We start from the raw sequence: 21663 nt of genomic DNA on the forward strand, positions 1-21663 counted from the left end.
GGAGAGGAGAAAGAGAAGATAAGAGGAGGGGGTAAGGAGAAGGGTTGAGGCGAAGTGGAGAAGGAGAAGGAGTAGGGGAGAAGAAAACCAGACAAAGGAGAAGGGAAAATGAAAGAATCGTGGGAGAAGAGAAGGGGAACAGTCAAAGGGGAGGGGAGCTGGAGATGTGCAAAACTCACCGCTTCATGCTAAATGAAACATATCGTTTTATTAAGCCACATAGGACACGATTACGCACCGATTCTCCCAACCGGTTGCATTTTTCTTTTTTTAAAGGGAGGTAGTTGGGACATTTTTATCAATCCAAGGCAAAGCCAAAGGTTTACTTGAGTGTATTGGAAAAGCTTTTGTTTTTCTTTTTTAAAAATGGTCAAAATAAGATTTCTTTATTAAGGAACATATACATAAGGGGGTGACAGTCCCAACAAGCACTCAAAAACAATAGATATAGTGAAAAAACTTAAGAGAAAATCTTCAAGGAGGATGTGATGTTAAATTCCAAATAATACTCTCCAATAGGAAGGTAATACATCGTCCTCCCATTTGTCTAAAGAATGGACTGCACAAGGCTTCATACACTCTCCCAAAATTTAACCTCTTCCTGTTGTGATCCTCTCTCCCAAGACCCTTGAAGCCGATGAAATCTCCGTTATCTTGACTCTCTAAGCCGGTCAACACAAGTGTAACCTTTAAACATAACAATGGAAAGGGGACAAGTTCAGGACAAAAAGGTAGACTGATGACATCACTCACCCACTCTCTCTCTCTCTCTCTCTCCTCAAGCTTGGAGCTTTCTCTCCCCTTCAGCTACTAGTAAACTTGAAAAATAAAAAACTACACATAGGAAGCCCAGCCAGAACATGGAATTGAAAAAGACAGCTCCAAGGACAACAGAGACAATGCCTATGGAAGCAATCAATTATACAAAGATGAGATTTACCAATAGCTGCTTTTGGCATTCTTGTCAAGGAGAGATGCATATGGGTGACAGAGATAAATTTGGGTTAGAAAATAGGAATGAGGATCTTGTGAACTATGCTTGGAAAATACCTCCATCGGAATGGTGCCCACGAGAAATCTAATGGCCGTCAACAAAGGAGACCTTATTGGATCTTCTTCTTGTTTATCTACTTCAATGGTGCACTGGTTTGGCCCAATCCTTTGGGAACACAACACCAATTCAAAAAACTTGACAATTTGTGAAATTAGTGTCTGGAAAAGCCAAACCTATTCATAGACAGGGGAGGAGGGAGACGGGAAGACACTATTGTCTGTTGCGATGTTATTACTTGTGATGAGCTCCCAATAATAACTTATGGAATGCTGACATGGGCTCTTTCGATTGGAGGTGTTAAACCCCATTTCACACCACATCCATTCCAAAGCGGAAATGAAAACTTAATTGGGAAACGATACCAAAAAATTGGTTCGATGTTATGGTTGGTTGCCATAAAGATGGTTTTTGGAGCAATTTATTGATTAGATTAACATCGCTTGTCGGAACATTCCATGATGGGCATGAGTGAACTGAATCTATATGTTTTGAAGTGACAGTTGAAGATATCTACTATGATTTTTATTTTTATTTTTTGGCATTCTCAGTTAATGTAGGTGAACAAGAACCACTTTGAATAAAAAAAGAACTTTCTAGCTTTTGAAAAAAAGAAATAACTTCAAACCGGTGCATCCTGTAAGTGTAGACCAATGGAGACCAATGGAGTAGTGCCACGTAGGGAATACATGTTTTGGGTAGTGGGGTGCGTTGCAGAGGAACTGGTCTGAGTTCGAGACCAAACCCCCTCTTCCCACCCTCTCTCTCTCTCTCTCTCTCTCTCTCTCTCTCTCTCTCTCTCTCTCCTTCACTAAGATGTTCGGCTCAAAAGAGACACATATATGTTCATTAACAGAAAATCAGCTACAACACGAAGATGCAACAGCTCGCTTAGCTTTTGATTATACAATATAAGTAAGCACAAAACCCATAAAGAAGATAACCATGGACCGAAGGGGTTCTCAGTGCCACAATTACAAAGAGGTGGTGGGTCACCTTTGAATGTTCAGTAGATGCCTGAAGAGAAGCTTCTCCAAGTGAAACCTCTAGATCAAAGGTTTCCTGTAGCTTTTCCCATTGAGAAATATCTAAAAAATTATTTTTAACAAAAAAAGATGGTTTTTTTGTTGTTGTTTTCTTTCTTTAATCTTCTGTAATCTTTGATGAATGCCAATGTTTTTTGAAGGTTGTATAAGGGGGAAATGTGGTTGGGTGTTTTGGTAGGGTGGGTTCAGGCAAATGGGTTAACTGTCAAGATTCATCCATACTGATTCCTTCATTTGTACATATTTTATTCCCATTTCCAGAAGAAAACTCAGAGGAAGCAATTTCAAAAGGATTTCATGTGAAAAGAGATATCAAAGATCTTGTTGAGAATAAAGGTGCAGACGTTAGGGGTGTTACCTACACCATACGGTGCGGTGTAGCCCCCTCCCCTCACTCTGCAATCCACCCCGCCTCATTTCCACTTCAAATATAGACTAAATTTCACTATGTTTAAAAATTATTTCTAGATCTAAAAGTGATCAAAAATATATTTTTAGATCCAAATTGTAAATTTAAATTTTGTAAATATGACTATAATTTAAAAATTATATAGTTTTTAAATTTACTAGTGCATATTTTGTGAACAAGTCTAACAAATTGTAATAGATATATATTTATATATACACAATTTGTAAAATATAAATATTTATGTTTTTATATAGATAATATATATATATATATATTGGCAGGGGCGGGGCGGGGTTGGGCAGGGCGAACGTGGGTGGGGTAGCAGGGTGTGGGGCCCCGCTGCCCACCCCTAGCAGAGGTGATCGTTGCACTAGTCTGGAGCTCGTGTATCGATATGAAGTCCATATGGTGTGCAGCAATGTGGGTGGATGCAAAGGAAATCCGTTCGTACGTTTTGGGTATTCTGTGGTGTTTCGGTGTAGTCAGCTTTAATAGTGTTTTATGTACTCAGCTGATGTGTCCTCTTCTAAGTGGTCTATGATAAAGTGGGTTTAGAGGATGCACCGGTTAGAAGCATTTCTCTTTGAAAAATGGACAAGGTGCATGTTCCCCATGTGTTGGTTGGTAAAGGTAGCAAAATAGGTGGTTGGGGGTGGCAACAAGGAGGGGAGAAGAGCTTGCAAGCGTGCAGGGAGGGTTGAGGCTTGGAGGGTTTTGTATCTTTTAAGGCTAGTGCATGAGACCAGTGCATGACGCGTGGCTCATGCACACACTAGAAGTCCAGAGTTGAGGTTGTTGAGAAGGTGGAGAAGATGAAACATTCTCAATTATGCGGTATAAGAAGGTGTAGATTTAAGTTGAATGGATATAAAGTGCCAAAAGGAGGCTAACTGACCATATATTGAGACATTTGGCGATGAGAGGGAAGAACAAAGGAGCTAGAGCTCCTACCTTCTCTCTGGAGGTGAGGTGTTGTAATGGGCTTTGTGTCCTGGCTAAACAGTGTGGAAGAAGGGGTTTGTGATCTTGGAGTAGAAGATTGGTCGTCGACCTAGTGGCGGAACCAGCAATTTTTTTTAGGGGGAGCCAACTTTTCTATCGTCTAACACATTTATGTAAAATAAGAATTAAAGGGATTAAAATTAAAAAAAAAATAACAATATATAAAATTAGATCTCGATAATTTACTACATAAATGTAAAAATGAAATTCTAAAAACATAACTTAATAAATTTATTATTTATCCTAAGCTTAGTTTAAATTAATTTTAGTGATACCACATCATTGAAAATAGAAAATATATAAAGATAATACAAAAATTTGGGACTACAGGAAAAATATTAGAGAGAGGCATTTCTAGGTATATTGAAATTTTAGAGAACATATGAGGATTATAAATTTGTTGGAGGGGGGTGGGGGTCATTCTCTATATTTATAGAATTATAAATAAAATTTAGGGATATTTTGAAATTTTAAATTTTTTTTAAAGCCAACGTGGGTCCATCACTGCGTCGACCACTATATAGTTATTCATAATAGTTCTTCTATATACAGTCCTGTCCACCTAGCCCTGCGCATTAATCACTTCAATGATGGGAATGCCCATGCTCCAGCCAATGATGAAAATGCCCATGAATGAATCAATTACAAAAATGCCCCTGACCTCAATAAAGTTATGTTGCAAAATTCATTTCTGCCCAGTAGCCTGCGCTCCTCTTTGCCATTTCTGTGTGCATTTCCGTCCATCGGCATCGACCTGCGCAACTCCACCACCATCGGCCTGTGCAGCTCCACCACTATTGACGTGTTCCAAAGCAAAGATTTGCAACAAATGAGTTCCACCCAGCCCACACCACCCACCAACTAGGTAACACCACCATTGCTCTGCTCTCATTTGTAGATGGTGATTACATGTAGTATTATCAAAAGATTTGTCTTCCAAGATATGCGCATTATCATTGATATGATAAAAAAAAAAAAAAAAAAAATTACTTTTTTCGATGTACGTGTGCATTTCCTTCTAGTAGTAATGTCATATATTTCTCAAGATGTTTGTCAAGATATTTCTCAAAAAATAACCTTTTGATATATGCATTATCCTTAAGTAGTAATGTTATATATTTCTCAAAGTATTTGTCAAGATATTTCTCAGAAAATAACCTTAGAGGAGTAGCATGCATGCATATTGGAGGTAAACTCCATATATCACCACAGTAGCATATATCACTGCAGTAGCATTAGAATTATATATCTTTACCTCCATATATCAACAAGTAGCATATATCACTGCAGTAGCATTAGAATTATATATCTTGACCTTACCACCATTTATTTCGAATTAAATATTAGAATTAAACTCCATATACCATCATTTATTTAGAATTAAATATTAGAATTAAATTCCATATACCACCACTTATTTATAGCTTCATTTAAAATTAAATTCCATATATCACTACAATAGCATGCATGCACGATGGAGCTAAACTTAGTGGCACGATTTTGCTATTTCTATGAGTTCAAGCATCCATGTAACTGTAGATTAGTGATTAATATCTCCATGTATACTTGAAAATGACTCATATGTTAAGCTGACCACTTCAAGAGGGATATATAATATATATATTGTAAACGTAATGTCAATACATTTATTTATTTGTTATCTGACCCTCTGTGTTGTGACTTGTGAATGGTGGACATGTGGCTGATATTGGGACCTTGAAGCATTATTTGCTGGGCTGGTTAATCACGTGATTTACATGTGACTCATAAGCTGCAACAGAAAGACTTCACGCTTGAGTTGCAGGATCTTGACACGTGGTGGCATCTGACTTCTCATATATATGTTGTTATCCGATGCCTTGTAACCCTAATCTTCATTTTGTGCATTCGGGCTGAGGGGAGCTTTGAGCGAGAGTGAGAATAGAGAGGGGAAATCTAGGATTTGCATTAGGGTGCTCACTTGAGGGGAAAATCTCTGCGATTTTCTGGTGTGAGATGAGGGCTTTGTAAATGAAAGGATTTTTGAGGCTTATCTGTGATGGATTTTGATTATCAATAAAGCTCTGAGGCCATTCCTGCTGTGGACGTAGACCATTAGGGTCGAACCACGTATATCCTATGTTGATTCTTTATGTTCTTTTATCTTGTTATTTCTTTCATTATTATTCTTGTTATTGATTCTGTTTTTACTATTTCTTGTTATGTTTTACGATTGGTATTATTCTAATTCTGTTGGATTTGTTTGGTTCGGTCAGCATTTATTTCAATATCATTTCTATGTTACTAAGTTCTGTATATATAGAAGGATTCTCTTGAATAAATCTTTACAAGTGAGTCTTGCATTCTTTTCTGGAACTTGGATAAATTTTTGAGTCTTGTACATTAGAGGGACTCGTGCATATATATATATATATATATATATATAAATGAAAGGAGACAAAATGATGATAGTAAACAGGAAGTGCAAGAGACGGATAATGAAGTAGTAATAAAGGGTAGAAATAATAATGAGTAAAGTAATAACCAACAGGAAGTATAAGAGACGAGAAGTACAAGAGACGTACGTGTAATGAAGTAAAAATAAAGATCATGTAATGTTGGCAAGAAGACGAATGGTTATATAATTATGACCTTTTACATTATACTCATACAATATACTTTATTTGAAAAAATGGTGTGACTTAATAGGAGAATAGAAAATTATATAGTACGTAATAGCTAGTCTTATTATTGTACTTTGATCAATGGGCGATGCACGAGGTGGAATAACTAAAGTGCTATTAGTATTTTAGTCCATCATTAACATGTATATTCCTGCATGGATTAGAACAGTCAATTGCACGTATTCGAGAAGATATTGCAAGTTGAAGGCTATGTGGCTTAAGTGCAACTAAGTACTCAAGGAATTGAAATGACCTGAAAACTGTAATCTCTTTAATTAGTCTTAACATGAATCTCACATTCACCAAATCTTATTTTTAACCTAACCATGGAGTCATCATCCATAATCCATTAGACACCTCTAATAAATTTCCTCGCTTATACTTCACCTATTTCTAAGAAAACAGCTAACGGCTGATTGACATGTAAACATTATTCCCAACATGTTGGCAGTACTTTTTATTGGAATCCATTGAAGTTTCACAGAAAAACAATAAGCTAGTAGGAAATAATCCCAAATTTCATGGTGCTAGAATTCAAACTCATCATGACCTTAAAATTAAAGTGTACGTCTCAGTGTTTTATGAAAAAAAAATGCCACCATGCACGAAACGAGTTAGTGACACCTCCCGTGTATCCTATGAAATTGTTGTTTAATTAATTAATTAATTGCTAAATAACTTGGAAAACATCTGAAGCATTGTCAAAATACTAGCATACCCTCGGCATTAGTCCTTTTTTTTTTTTTTTTAATACTTTACACCTAAACTACTATTACTAACACATTCCACTCATCACAAACTATCAAAATGTTACAATGCATCTTCTTCTAAAATTTTACGTTTAATATTGTATAATAGAACTATAATGTACGCTAGTTGTCACCTTTTGGTAACCGAAAAGTGCAATATCTTAAAATATTAGTAATTCGACAAACGAGTGTAAAACGATTTGAATGGTAACAATTATATTATTGCTTTTCATCACTTGTGACGTTAAATTTTCAGATTTCTCATAGAAGTTACCCATAAAGGATGTTGTAATTGCTTTTGCTCAGACAGCAGTAGACATACTTCTACAGGTGCATGGCATAGCGACTCCAGATCTTTGCTCCCGGAAGTTGCGCTCGTTATTATTTTTGCCTTTTTGAAACATTGGCAGTAGGAAAAGTGGGGATTTGAACGCAATTTGAGAGTGACTTGATTTCCATGATTCTATTTATGTTTTTTACCATTTAATATCACGTTAATATGGCCAAAAATATATATAAAAAACACCATTAGATGCTTACAGTCATCCACTGCATTGCCAGCTTACAGTTCATGATGAATCATGACATTTTATCGGGCTATCAAACCCACCAAAATAAATATATAAATAAATACAATTTAGAAAAAGAGCCACTAGTATCTAAAATGGTTCTCGAATCTGGCCCGGGGAACAAAATGCAATCAACAGGAATTTCAGACTACGGTGATGTTTGCAATGTTAACCTAGACCCACCATGGAACACTGGAGTTCATTGCAAGACAAACTGCACTCTCCAGATGCAGCCGACATAATTATACGATAAATAAGCATGTCTAGGAAAGAAAAGTGAATCCACATGCGTATTTCTCAGAACCAGACCCAAACCCTTAAAGACCTAGCCAGGATGGCTTCCACGGGGTAAAGTCATGGTATGAATCCAAATTCCGCCCTCAAAATCGGAAAACCATTGACATTGTCACACCATTCAGAAAAATAGAGGACACCTGTTCTCCCATTAACATTGATCTGCAGCGCTTTTACCCTGGGAAAAATTGGCTAAAAATTGCAACTGTTTAACACCCACTCCCATAAGCAGTCTGGCCTCGTTGAATAACCAATAGAAACCTCAGAACAATAATTCTGATGAGTGAATGCCTGAGGATTTTTTTTTACAAATAGTCTAGCTCAAACTGTTTGTGGCTCATCCTGCAAGGAATATATCAAGTTAAAATACAGGTAGCAAATTGACTTTCTATGTGAAGAAAAGGAAATTATAAGGGCAGTAATCCAATTGAAAGCAGTGAAATAGCATAACATCGTCTGGATTTTATTAAATATCTTATTGAAAATTGAAACAAGGAATTCAAGCCTGAAAAAAACCGCAATCCCGTACAAAACGCAACTCTTTCTTTTATACTAACTCAACCCAACTCAACTGCAATCACATAATTGACATTAAACATAGAATGCTAAAATGCTGGAATAAATCCTGTAATGAACCATATAACAGATCAGAAGGTTCCCAAGCAGATCATAAAGCAAAACAGACTTGAAGGGATAGTAAAGAGCAGAAAAACAACCACAAAACAACTATCACTGCAGTCATAAAAATTCGAGAAAGAGCAGATAAGGACAAAAGTTGAAAATGAAAAGGTCATTGTTCACCCACTTAGGCACTGGTGGTTATGTGGGTGAACAACGTTTAAGAAAGATGGAAAAAAGTGGGAAAAAAAACCAAAATATAACAACCGATCCAATGTTATTAGGGATTCAATAAGGATAATTTTGAACCTAAATTATGTCTAATGGATCATTAAAAAATAACCCACGAGTAGGGGTGAAACAATTTTTGTCCAAACCAGACCAATGTGTGGGACCGAAGGAGTACGGTGCGGTCCTAGGGTCTATAAGTTTTGAACTGGACAGAATAGAAACCGACTGATTGAAATATTTATTTTTTAAAAATAATTTTTAATAATATAATATATTACTTTTATATAATAATTATATAAGGTAATTATGTAATTTTCATCTAATCTATTATTATTGACTATATAAAATGGTAAATAATATATACTATCAATTAATAATATTGTATCATAAATCATATGATAATATATGTAAATACATATCACATTCATACATACTCTATTATTTACACTTAATTAAAGTGATTAGGAATTTTTTTTTTATAACTAAGTTGCAAGCAAGCATGAATAATCTATGTATAATGAAATTATTTGATATTGATTAACCATATATAAATGTAAGACATTATTAATAATTTTTTTTTGATAGGTAGACATTATTAATAATTATGCATACTAAAGAGTAAATTCTACGTTAGTAAATAGTAACTATCAATATCATAAATATAATTATAGTTAAATATTTTTTTTAATGAGTTAATTACATAATCCACATTAATAATTCACTTAATTTTAATTTTAGTAATTTGAAGAATTTTTTTTATTAATTTATTTGAAAAAAAAAAGATGAAACAAAATAAATAAAATAACTAGGCCAGACCGATTGGATTAATAGCTAACGATCTAGTCCAGTCCACTAGGGGTGATCAATTCGATCTGGTCTGGAAAAATGACGAACATCATCCCCCCCGGACCAGGCCGATTTACACCCCTACCCACGAGCTATTAATTTGTTGAGGTCGGTTAAGAATTTTAATTAGCCCCACAGGCCTAAAAGTTATTTTAAGCCTATTAAGGTTTAGAGGATGATTTTGGATGGTATTAATAGGCCAATATTTTTGGGAAGCCCAATTGAGATTTATCGGGTCAAGCCACAAAAATTGGCCCAACCTGTATTCATATATATATATATATACACCCATCAAACCAGTGTATAAAACCATGCATATACACTCATCATCTCCACCTCCTTCATCACAAAATTAGGGTTGCCGCAAGCCTGCAAGTCCTTCCTTTCCCTTCCACCCAGCTGTTGTCACCAACCATGTTGCAAGGGTACATTGTACTTCCTCCACTGTCGGTTTGTATGTGCTAGCTCCTCCCAAACAGCAACAACCAGGTGTCTCAAGCTTCTACCAGCCATGTCCAACCACAAAGCTCCTAGTCTGCCAACTGTCGACATCACCACCAGCTTCGCCTTGAGTAGCCACAGAAACAGTAGGTGAGCCCTTGTGGTTGTTGAGCTATACATGCATAAAAGAATGAAAAACAAGCCCCTGTTTTTCCACACCCAAAATAGAGCAATGTCGCCCAAATTGAGAGCAAGCCGCACATCTCCTCCCTCTGTCACCATGCATCATCGAGCGACACCGCCATGGACAATCTCCTTTAACCACCATTGAAAGCAACACCAGCCCTTCCTTTTAGAAAGCTGAAACTGAGTGACTTTTCTTGCCCCTCCATCTTGCACCACCTTACACCACCCAGCCACAATAGAAACCACTGCACTTGGTGTCCCCATGAGCTTAGCCCCTCCCATGTCGACAGAAGACATTTACACTACGATAAGAGCCCCGGTGATGTCAAACAGATGAACTACTCAGCCGTAAGCGCACCAACTACCACAAACCACCTCCCTCCACCATCTTCGACACCACCAAGCTCCACCCATGGTCATGGCCAGCCCCTTCTTTCTCTCAGTAAAGCTCTCTCTCTCTCTCCCCCCCCCCCCCCCCCCCCCCTTGGTAAGCCTCTTGTAATCGTCTCCCCCCCTCACGTCAGTTCTTCCTATCTCATGCACAAACGTAGCTCACTTCTCAAGTTCACTAGGCCAGTACATTTGTAGTTTGCCATATGTTATAATGTTATATCTAAGCTTACTGACTATGCATGCATCATGGAAGTAAGGTTGAAGGGCTTAATGGGCCAAGTATGGGTTTGGACATCTGTGCAGGTCATGCAAGTTACACTTCAAATTGACGTTGAAGGACTTCTTCAGAAGTTGACATAAATTACAATGTTTAACACGATTTTAGGGTTTAATGAAGCTTGGATGGATCATTGGGGCAATAAAATTATGGGGATTTTAGGTTTTGAGGAAATATAAGTTATTTAAGTATTTTGAGTTTTTTTTTTTGATAAGTAATAAGAGAATTTTATTCATACGAATGAAGTAAGCATAACCCGTGTACACAGGAAGTATACAAAAGAAACACCAAATTACATTCTAGCTAAAGAAAGAAAATCATGGACATTGTTTCCATCAAGTACAATGGTTGAAAACCACAACATTAAAGTGTGCATAAATAAATTCTGAAGCTCCTCCATTGTACGTTCCCTATCTTCAAAGCATCTCTCATTCCTCTCCGACCATGTACACCACATGATACACAACGGGATCATCTTTCACACTGCCGCCACTTGAGGACAGCCTTGAAGCTCCTTCCAATAGGCCAATAAATCCACCACCCATTAAGACATTACCCAAGCAATATCCATTCTTCTAAAGATCTCATTCCATAGCCCCCTTGTGACCTCACAATGCAATAGTAAGTGATCTACAGATTCTCCCTGTTTTTTACACAGGTAGCACCAATCCATTACTATGATTCCCCTCTTCCTCAGATTATCCGTAGTCAAGATCTTCCTAAAAGCAGCAATCCATACAAAAAAGGCAACCTTAGTAGGCACCCGTGATCTCCAAATCCTCTTCCATGGAAATGAAATATGGCCATAGATTGACAAAATCTTGTAGTAGGTCCTGACTGTACATTTTTTACTACCATTGGCCTTCCATTGCAACCTATCTTCTTGAGCCGTATTATTTCCCATGGAATAGAGCAACCTGAGGAAATCAAACCCAGCCTGCAGTTCCCAATCGTGAATATTTCTATTAAAAAGAATGTTCCACTGATAAGATCCATGGGAGAATACCCACATATCTGCAACAGAGGCCTCTCTGTTAGCTGCAATACTATAGAGTGCTGGAAATGCCCTGTACAGTGCGCACTCTCCACACCAAACATCATGCCAGACCTGATTCTGGAACCATCTCCCACCACGAATCGTAAGTGACTTTCAAAAGCCTGCCAACCCCTCCTAATAAATTTCCATAGGCCCACACCATGTCTCCCCCTTACTTCCTTGGAGCACCAGCCTCCCCACTCGCTCCCATATCTAGAATCAACAATCTCCTTCCATAGCGTGTTCCCCTCTATGTGGTACCTCCATAACCATTTACCCAATAAAGCTTTATTGAACGTTCGCAAATTGCATATCCCCAAGCCTCCATTTGGAATAGGAGAACAAATCTTGTTCCAGTTAACTAGGTGGAATTTTGTTTCCTCCCTCATTCCCCCCCACAAAAAAGCCCGGAATAGTCTCTCAATTCTAGTCGTCACCCCTGCATGCAAAGGAAAGAGTGAAAGGAAAAAAGTGGGAAGATTGGTTAAGGAACTCTTAATTAAAGTAAGTCGCCCCCCTTTCGATAGATACATCTGTTTCCACCCAACAAGCTTCCTCTCAACTTTATCCACCACCCCATCTCAACTGGCTTGAGCCTTAAAGTTAGCGCCCAATGGGAGACCCAAATATTTCATAGGCAAAGAAGACACCTTGCAATCCAATAGCTGCGCCAAGCTGTTAATATTAGGCACCACACCCACCGCAACCATCTCAGATTTGCTAACATTAACCTTGAGCCCCGACACTGCTTCAAAGCATAACAAGAGAGCTCGCAGAGATTGAATCTGACCAGAATCCGCATCACAAAATAAGAGGGTATCATATGCAAATAAGAGATGAAAGAGTGAAGTAGGCCCATTTGTGCCATTACCGACTGAGAAACCAGATACGTAACCTCCGTCAACAGCAGCCTTCACCAACCGACCAAGTGCCTCCATAACAATGACAAACAGGAGAGGTGACAAGGAATCCCCTTGCCTCAGACCACGTGTGCTATTAAAGAACCCAGCAGGAGTGCCATTAACTGACATTGAAAAACGGACGGTAGAAATACAATAGCAGATCCATGAGATCCACCTATCACCAAAACCACACCTACCGAGCAAGTAAAGGAGGAAATCCCAATTCACATGGTCATAAGCCTTTTCCATATCAAGCTTGCAAAGAATACCTGGAACGCCTTCCTGCAACCTATGATCCAAGCACTCATTGGCAATAAGCACCGAATCTAGAATTTGTCTCCCCCTAATGAAGGCATTTTGGGGCTTAGAAATAATATGTTCCATCACTGAGCTAAGCCTATTTGCCAGAACCTTGGAAATTATTTTGTAGACTCCAGTCACAAGGCTTATAGGGCGAAAATCTTCAACTACCTTAGTCCTATGTTTCTTTGGAATAAGAGTAATGAACATCGCATTGAGGCTTTTCTCAAATTTATGGAAAGAGTGGAATTCTGCAAAGACTCGCATGATATCACCTTTCACTACATCCCAACAAACCTGGAAGAATCCCATTGAGAATCCATCGCCCGGTGCCTTGTCCTTTGCCATGCTACGAATAACCTTGAACACCTCATGTTCCTCAAACGCCCTTTCCAAACCATTTGCACTTTGTGAATCAATAGACTCGAAAGACAAGCCATCAAGTTTTGGCCTCAAGCGTACCGGTTCCTAAAGGAGGTTTTCAAAATGCTGCACAATGTGATTTTCCAACTCATCAAAGGATGAAAGCACTTGAGTACCTGAGTGGAGTGTCTCAATAGTGTTACTGCGTCGATGTGAATTCGCCACTTTATGGAATAACTTTGTACATTTATCACCCTCTTTTAGCCAAAGGGCCCTGGATTTTTGTCGCCACGAAATCTCTTCCATCAATAACACCTTCTCTAGCTCAATTACAACCACCATTTTTCTAGCAAGGGCCTCCTCCGAGAGGTCTCCTGTCAATTCCCTAGCCTCAAAATCTTGTAATTCCTCCATAAGGGTATTCTTTTGATTATCAATGCTACCAAACGCTTCCAAATTCCACTTCTTGAGATCTTGCTTCAAAGCTTTGAGCTTGCAAGCTAGAATGAAACTGGGATTGCCTGTAAACATATAAGAGGACCACCAAGAACGTACCTTATCTACAAAACCCTCCGCCACTAACCACATATTTTCAAACTTGAAAGGTCTACGTCTACCAATAATACCTCCACAATCTAACACAATAGGGAAATGGTTGGAACACACATGGGGCAACCGTTTCTGAGAAAGTTCAGGAAAATACGCCTCCCATGATGGGAAGACAAGGAACCGATCCAATTTTGACCATCCCTGACCATTAGACCATGTGAACTCACCACCGAGGAGAGGGATGTCCATAAGATCTAAATCAACTACAAACTCCAAGAACTCCTCCATGGGGAAGCGAACAATATTAAAATCTACCCCCAAGCACCACGGCACCTCCCATAAATAAATAAGACTTGCCAACTCCTCCCGTAGTCGCCTCCTCTCATTATCCAAATTTGGACTATAAGTACCCACAAAGGCCCATTTTGAGTTTTAATTATGAAGTACGTGTTTAATTGGAAATTTTCTAAGATTAGACATTGACACAAGTTATGTGCCCATTTTATTGGTGATCGATTACGTGCCAGAAATATTGGATTAGCACTATGAGGTAAGTAACATGATCATACCCTTCCACATATATACGGTAGACATGTCTTTTATAAAAGAATTATGTATGTATGCCCTATATTGGAAGCCCCTATTTAAGCATCAAGTTATGGTGAAAGTGATTTTTGAATGTCATGTTAATGTGTTACACGCATCATGATGTGTTTTTATTTATAATTTATTACTTATAAAAAAAATGTTTTCATTTATGATTACAATAAGCTATGTCATTATGTGTTCTACATGCATCCTGGTAAGAAAGATAAACAAAGGTTATGAAAGAAGATTTTGGAATGGTTTGGATAGTGAGTTGAAAAAAATATTGCTAGAATATTATTTTTATTTTGGGATTTGAAAAAATTGAATTGTATATTGTATTTTGTTTGAAAATTTGGGAAAGTTAGAATGATTAGATGAGATCAAATCAGATGAGTTGATCTCAACTCATTATTCAAACAAGGCCTTAAGAATGACAATAAGAACTGCATGATACCAATGCAATTGTGGGTGGATGTACAAGCCACGAACTTAAGTGTGGTCCACTATAGTATGTTATGATAAGTAAGTGGTTCCCCTTGTGGCCACAAGCAATTGAAATGGTGCACAACCCTACATAAAGGTTAAGATGTGCAGGCCATTAAAGAAAGGAAAACCCAAGTTTAATGAGTTATGCTCAATAAATGTTATGTTGGTATAGGTATAAAGTACGCCTTTCAAGAAAACCCTATTTTTATTATGTTTACTATATGATGTACTACTTATTGAGTATTTGACTATTTTTTTATGTTTTAACCACCCTAGGTGAGGATATTTATGAGGATAGAGCTGCAGGACGAGACTTGGCCCAAGGAGGCGATGCAGAGGCCTAGATCATTTACATAGCTTTTATGTTATATTTTTAAGTACAAAGGTTAAGCAATTTTAATAAGAGCTTCCGCATACTCTCTTTTATATTAAGAATGACTATTTCTTATATGAAATTTTTTATACTTGGTGCTTCCTTAAGAAAAAAAAAAAAAAATTAAAGGAAAGGTTAGTAGCACACCAATTCCTCTATTTCATAAAAATGATTTTATAGGGGAATGAGGTGTTACACAAAAAGACAAAGAAATATGTGAAATTCAAATTAATATAAAAAATAACAGAAAGACAATCAATTTTTCCAAATTTCTTCATGTTTCTGTTTAGGAACATTTGCTGCCAAAATTGACAACCATTCATGCATAATCAAATCCAGGGAGTCGAAATTACATTACCTATGAGAGGCTACCGATACAGCAAATGGGAACAGACATGCAAAGTTATTTATTTTGGATATCTATTACCTCGCGAATGCGATCTTCTGCTCATTTCTAAATCAAACTACTATATTTTTCACTTTTTAATTGCTTTTCATTTACTTGAAATTGGGAATAAAAATGAAAAGAAATCTGTGACTGTTCTTGGACCTAAAAATTTATGGGTTTCTGGCTAAATGAGTAACAACCAAAAAAATAATAATAATAAGTAAATAAAACTCCTTCCAAACACAAATGAATTATTTTCACTTTGAATTCTTATTGACAAAAAATCCAATCAAATGTACAAAAAAAATTCATAACTAAATTAAAAGAAGGATAACAACAAAACAAAACAAAGACACTTCATAATCCAGCAAATCCAGCAAAAAAAATCCTACGGATTAATTTACCAAGTCAATTATTTTTTTATAATTAAGAGGATATTATTAATGAGTGAATGTTAAGAACACGAGGTTTAATGGTGTATACATTCTGCTTCTGAAAGATCAAACAGAGCTCTATTAGTTCCTGCTAGATAATAGACAAAACCTAATATTTTGTCATGCCACTGTATATATCATCTGAATACTTCTTTAGTTGAATGCAACGAATGCAGATGCTAATAACTCTCAACATTCAAGCCAAACCAGACATAGTCTAGCCCCAAACTCTAAGCACGCCTTGAACTGCCAAATAGAGATGCAAAAAGGGGGAAAAAGAGAGATGCATTTAACAAGTTCAAGTAAAAGGGCTCTCTCTCTCTCTCACACACACACACAAAATACAATAAACACATTGAACGAGTCAAAAATAGGAACGAGACAAAATTAGTTTAAAAAAGTTCATTCCACCTCCACACAGTGATGAAACACTCCCACTAAAGATATATGACGAGGAAAAATCTGAATGAAGCACACTTCTATGGGTTGATGATGTCATTGTAGCTAATAGAAAATGAGAAAAACATATTAATAAATACTTACATCTCCAGCCTGAAATGATCTATCCACAGATAGCTTCAACTGAGAAGCTTCAGCAGCAGAAGCAGGCTCACTGTCACCAATACCATGATTTTGGCCCTAAAATAAATACCAAAAAGAGTGGAAGAATGATAAAAAATTATGAATACCTTCATAGATATATGAAATGGATCGTAGAGATAGAAGCAACTGAACATATTAAACATCACAATTCAACTCAACTCATTGAATCATTAATCCCGATTGATAGGAATCAGTTTATAAACATATGAAACAACACAAAACTCCAAAACACGGAAGTAGTTAAATTATTTCCATCATAGCAAAAGACAGCACAATATAAAAGATTTTAATCTATAACAAAACAGAGAGTCCAGAAGGCTTTCCCGGATAGGATGGTGACAGCATTCCTCCAAAATTCAACTAGGGTGAAAAAAAAAAAAAAAAAAACTGATTAGCCAAAACCTGCTTAAGTTTATTTCAAGGATATTGTCCAGTTAGTACAATAATTTTCTCATTTTTCCAGATTAGTATCTCATATTTTTTTTCCTGTCAAATCAGGACCTGAGTTTTAGCCCTTTGCCAAATTAATTCCCCTGTCAACATTAACGGCAGAAGTGCCCATGTGTGAAACTTTAAACGTCAAGCCAACAACGCAGCGCCATGTGTCCTAAAAATATAAATGAAAAAATAAAAAAATCCCAAGAAAAAACCCTCAAATGGAGGGGAGCCCTCACCACAATCCCCCTCTCCACTACATGGTGAGGTGGGGGAGACTACCTCCCCCTCTCCCCTTAACCCCACCGATGGTGAGATGGAGGAGACTTCCTCCCCCTCTACCAACAGTGTGGGATCTCTCTCCTCTCTCCATCACGTGGCAACGAGTGATTGTCTCAAGTTACTCAAAACAGGTTTTGGAGTGAAATCTTATAATTCGTATACGTTTTTGAGTCACTCAAACAAGAAAGCAATAAACTCATATGCCAATTACCCCATAACGGATCAATTACAAATTCAAAATGCCAGTACTGTGTCTTTCAAATCTATAAAGAAACTCCCATTCCACATCAATACCCACGTAATGAAGAAATAAAATTTCCACCAAAAAGTTAGAAACAAACAAACAAAATTCATCCTAGAAAATTCAAATAGGACCTTACATAACAAAAAGGAAGAAGAAAACTCAAATTTCTATTGCACGCATGTTAAGAATAATATACCCCATATGAACATCTATTGTCTTGACCATCAAAGAGAGATGAGTAATAAGCAGGGTCATAGATTGAGCCTCCTAAAATGTCATCAGAATCTGAGGATTGTCTCACCACGGCAGCGGGGGTTGCAGGATTCAGAAAACTATTTCTTAAATCAAAATCTGCTTCCCGAGGAACTCTAGTGTCAACATATGAGACCCCCAACCTGTAAATCTGAATCCACAAAAACGAGGAAGACAACCTGACAGTACACCCAATGATCTGCATTGCCAGAGTGAGTTTCACGGAAAATATAACGTGTCTCCCATAATTGTCAGAAGAAATGTCCCTGCATACGGAAAAAGTTTCTGTCAAGCGAGATATTAGAATAGCCAACACAATCACTAGTTCAAAACATATCAAGCACAAAAGCACGCCCAGTGCATGTAAACCCACAATAGTCAGAGGATCAAATATAGTATGACCAAGGAGAATAAAAATTCATATTAAAAAAATGTTTTCCAACCAGATTTCAAGTCAAGATGGGAAGATTTGTGTTAGAAGTTTCCTTGTAAAGGGCAGAAGGTAGAAGACTTTTATCCAAAACAAAAATACGTTATGGGAATAAATTAAGATGAAAGGTGGTCGAACCAAATCTCATGAGTGAAAAGGATGAACCAAAAGATATCGAGCAAGATGGCGCAGAAGAGCAGAACCGCATAGGTACGCCCAAGGCTCTGACTGCTACTCTCTATGGCCACCAGTGCGAACAAGGCTATGGTCAGATTAATCAGCAGCACGCCGTTGTACAATGCCCCCAATGATCCAATCAATGCGCAACCAATCTATAACGTGGTTTTGTTAAATTTGAAAAAAAAAAAAAAAAATAGAAACCCTAGTTAATTAGAGATTGTAAAAGGAGTCAAATTTAATTTAGAAAATGAAAATGTATAAGATTGAGGGAGAATGATCAATGAAGAGTAACCTGAATGTAGATGAGGATGACGGCGACAGATTGAAGGCGGTCGTAATCGCGAAGCCAAGGTCGTATTCGATCCCTCAGTGTTGAACAAAGCATCATAAGCATGAGCCCCCCCCACCCTCACCTTCCTCTCTCCCCCCCTTTTTTTTTCCCCCAAATCCCTATTCTCTTTGTTGGTTTTTTATGTTGGGCCCAGATTAAATGAATCCCAAAGCCGAAGTGTTCATTTTTGGCGGGACAACAAGGAAGATGAAGATGATGGATGATGGAGAAGATGCAGTCTGTAATACTTGCGTATACGTAGATATATATAGTCTTCCTCCTTTAGGCTAATAATAAAAAGAAAAAGAAGCTCTACACTGCCATGCTGGCATTACAGATTACCGTAAATGGTACCTTTGTTTTAGGGAAAATACCAATTTACCGGTTTGCGTACATACTACATAGCCAATCACAACCATAATCAACAAAGCGAACTAACTTTCATTTTCTTTTCTTTAATTTTTGAACTCTTTAGATTGCACAATCTCCGAGTTTGTTCACAATTTTTTTTTTTTTTCATCGTCCTTACGTTACACATTAATTTTTATTTTTTATTTTTTTCTCAATAAATATATGGTATAAAAATAATAAGCAGGAAAACTTATATTATTATATTAATTGTGAAGCATGACATGATACGAGATTTTGTTAGTCACCTCCTATTATAAATAAAACTTATATTATCAAAATTATTTACATAATTGTCAATTGTTAATTACACGGAAATCATCTTCTTAATCTAAAATTATCAAATAATACTCCAACATTATTCATACCAATGGGAAGGAAACGTGTACTTTAGGTTAATAAAATTGTTGGGAATTAAGACAAGAAAAAAAGAGGAAGCTAAAGAGAAGATACAGAGAGAAAACTGTAATGCAAGAGGCGATGTTTACATTGACCATTAGGTGTAGCACAGCAGGTGCCTTTTCTTCTCTCCCTTCCCCAAAAAAATTAGGTTGAAGAGAGCATAACCCTGTGTGTTGTTTCGGTTGGGTAGAAGTACATACTCCCCCTAGATCTCCCTCTTATTGTAGCACCACTTTGTGCACTAGCAGGTCTTGCGCATGCATGCAAACAACATCTAAGTTAATTGCTACAAGTCCTACAACCTTGATTCCTTCATCCCATACATTCTTAATTTTGACAAATATATAAACTATCCAAACTACCAATGTCATTCAGTTTACACCCTATGTCCTAAAGGTTGAGTATAGCCCTTATCTCTATTCCAATGTCAAATCTTTTTTTTTATTATTATGTTACAAGTATTTTTTGTGTAAAAAAGAAAAAAGGTCCGCAGCCCGCACCCAGCCTCCCTAAGTTGACACACTGTATTCTTGCTCATTTTCCCTATAATAAAAATGAAGCAAATCTAAAAAAAATGAGTGAAGCCCAAAACGGGATTGTAAGGTATAAAGATGAATAAAAAAACAAAAAATCCAAATTGCAAAATATATAAATAAACCGAGTCAAAATCAAACAAAATCTCCAAATCAAGTAATCTATAAGCTCTTTTTAAATTCAAGTGTAGAGATTTTTTCCACAACCTCCATTTTCATTAGAAAAAATAAAGAAAGAAGAAACAACAAAGGCCAAAGAAGAAGAACAAACGAAGAAAATAAGGAAAAATATAAAAGGTCGGAGAAGAATAAGAAAAAGAAATGAAGAAGAAATGAGACAAAAAAGAGAGGAAAGATTAAATGAATTTTAGAGTTGTATAATAGAAAATTGTTATTTATATTATCCTCTCAATCTCCATCTTGATTCCTCACATTATATTATGTCTTCCAAGTCCTTCATTGTAAGTTAACTCGATGTTTTCTCACTGCTACTTCTCCTAGGGCTACCTTTCTTCACCATAAATACATGAGAAATGCCCCTCTCATTTGACACTATCATAGCTAAGCCTTATCATTCTAGCTCTTGAAAAATTACATGTTGCCATCTCTCTATCATTCATCTAGAAAATCAAGGAATGTGCCTTTAAGTTTTTGGTATGACAACTAGAGTAGGACCGGTTCCTTAGCCTAGAAAGGCTTCCATATCAACAACCCCATCTTCTTCTTAGAGATGTTTGTTCCTCCATTGGTTGGAATTCTCCTATGCTCTCTACTTTTGGTGACCTCTCTTTGATTCAAAAAGTTAACCACTACAATGTCTCTCCAGCTTGGGTGTGATATTAGAGTTTGGAAACATTCTAATGATGGTAAATTAGAAAATTTCTTGGAACCTTTTGCGTGAACACCTCTCAATCAACACGGCCATGAATTTTGTTTGGAATCATACCCTCCCCATCAAGATTTTGGTTTTTGTTTGAAAGCTTTGGCATAATAAAATCTCTTTTGATGATAAAGTCTAACAATGTGGGAATCTTATGGCTTATAAGTGCTTTTATAGTTGCGAGAGTTATATTGAAAATGCAAATCATATTTTTTGGGACTACACACCAGCGAAGAACATTTGGCATTACTTCTCTTATATTGTTGGTCACACACTTTTGAATTCTAGCTATTGGGAAAATAAGGTTATTCATTGGTGGTATTCTTTTAAGGGGATCAATTTACCTTGCTTGCCCGCTTTCTACCATCTCTCATTTTTTGGGAGTTATGGCTAGCTTGTAATAAAATAAGATTTGAGGGTTTTAGATAGTACTGTCATTACTATTATTGGTAAGATTATTAAGAAATAGATGCGTGATCTTATTCCCCT

The 21663-nt window shown here is 36.9% G+C and overlaps 1 protein-coding gene and 1 long non-coding RNA gene across 3 annotated transcripts; one reads left to right on the forward strand and one right to left on the reverse strand.

Moving 5' to 3' along the window:
* Positions 1-2853: 2853 nt before the first annotated feature.
* LOC122292616 lies at positions 2854-5625 on the forward strand. The gene is made up of 2 exons (XR_006236971.1): positions 2854-4373; positions 5231-5625. It is a non-coding gene; the product is annotated as an uncharacterized LOC122292616 (long non-coding RNA).
* A 1823-nt stretch (positions 5626-7448) lies between these two features.
* LOC122292581 lies at positions 7449-19243 on the reverse strand. Of its 2 annotated transcripts, none has more exons than XM_043101001.1 (5): positions 18913-19243; positions 18579-18772; positions 18060-18276; positions 16738-16833; positions 7449-8125 (listed from the first exon to the last, which is right to left on the reverse strand). In XM_043101001.1, the coding sequence occupies exons 1-5, from the start codon at positions 19012-19014 to the stop codon at positions 8105-8107; spliced, it is 630 nt and encodes a 209-aa protein (XP_042956935.1). In that variant the 5' UTR covers positions 19015-19243; the 3' UTR covers positions 7449-8104. The 2 variants fall into 2 exon arrangements, with proteins under 2 accessions (XP_042956935.1, XP_042956934.1); XM_043101000.1 differs by having other exon boundaries at positions 17955-18276; positions 18913-19236.
* Between the last annotated feature and the right edge of the window lie 2420 nt (positions 19244-21663).

This window comes from Carya illinoinensis, chromosome 13 (genome assembly GCF_018687715.1).
Source record: "Carya illinoinensis cultivar Pawnee chromosome 13, C.illinoinensisPawnee_v1, whole genome shotgun sequence".
NCBI classification, from domain to species: domain Eukaryota; kingdom Viridiplantae; phylum Streptophyta; class Magnoliopsida; order Fagales; family Juglandaceae; genus Carya; species Carya illinoinensis.

Coding starts and splice junctions, on each gene's coding strand:
- LOC122292581 (XM_043101000.1), bottom strand. CDS start 19,014: ATGCTTATGATGCTTTGTTCAACACTGAGGGATCGAATACGACCTTGG. Junction 18,277..18,578: donor CTTTTCACTCATGAGATTTG/GTTCGACCACCT, acceptor TTCCGTATGCAG/GGACATTTCTTCTGACAATT. Junction 8,126..16,737: donor GATCATTTCAGGCTGGAGAT/GTAAGTATTTAT, acceptor TATTCCTTGCAG/GATGAGCCACAAACAGTTTG.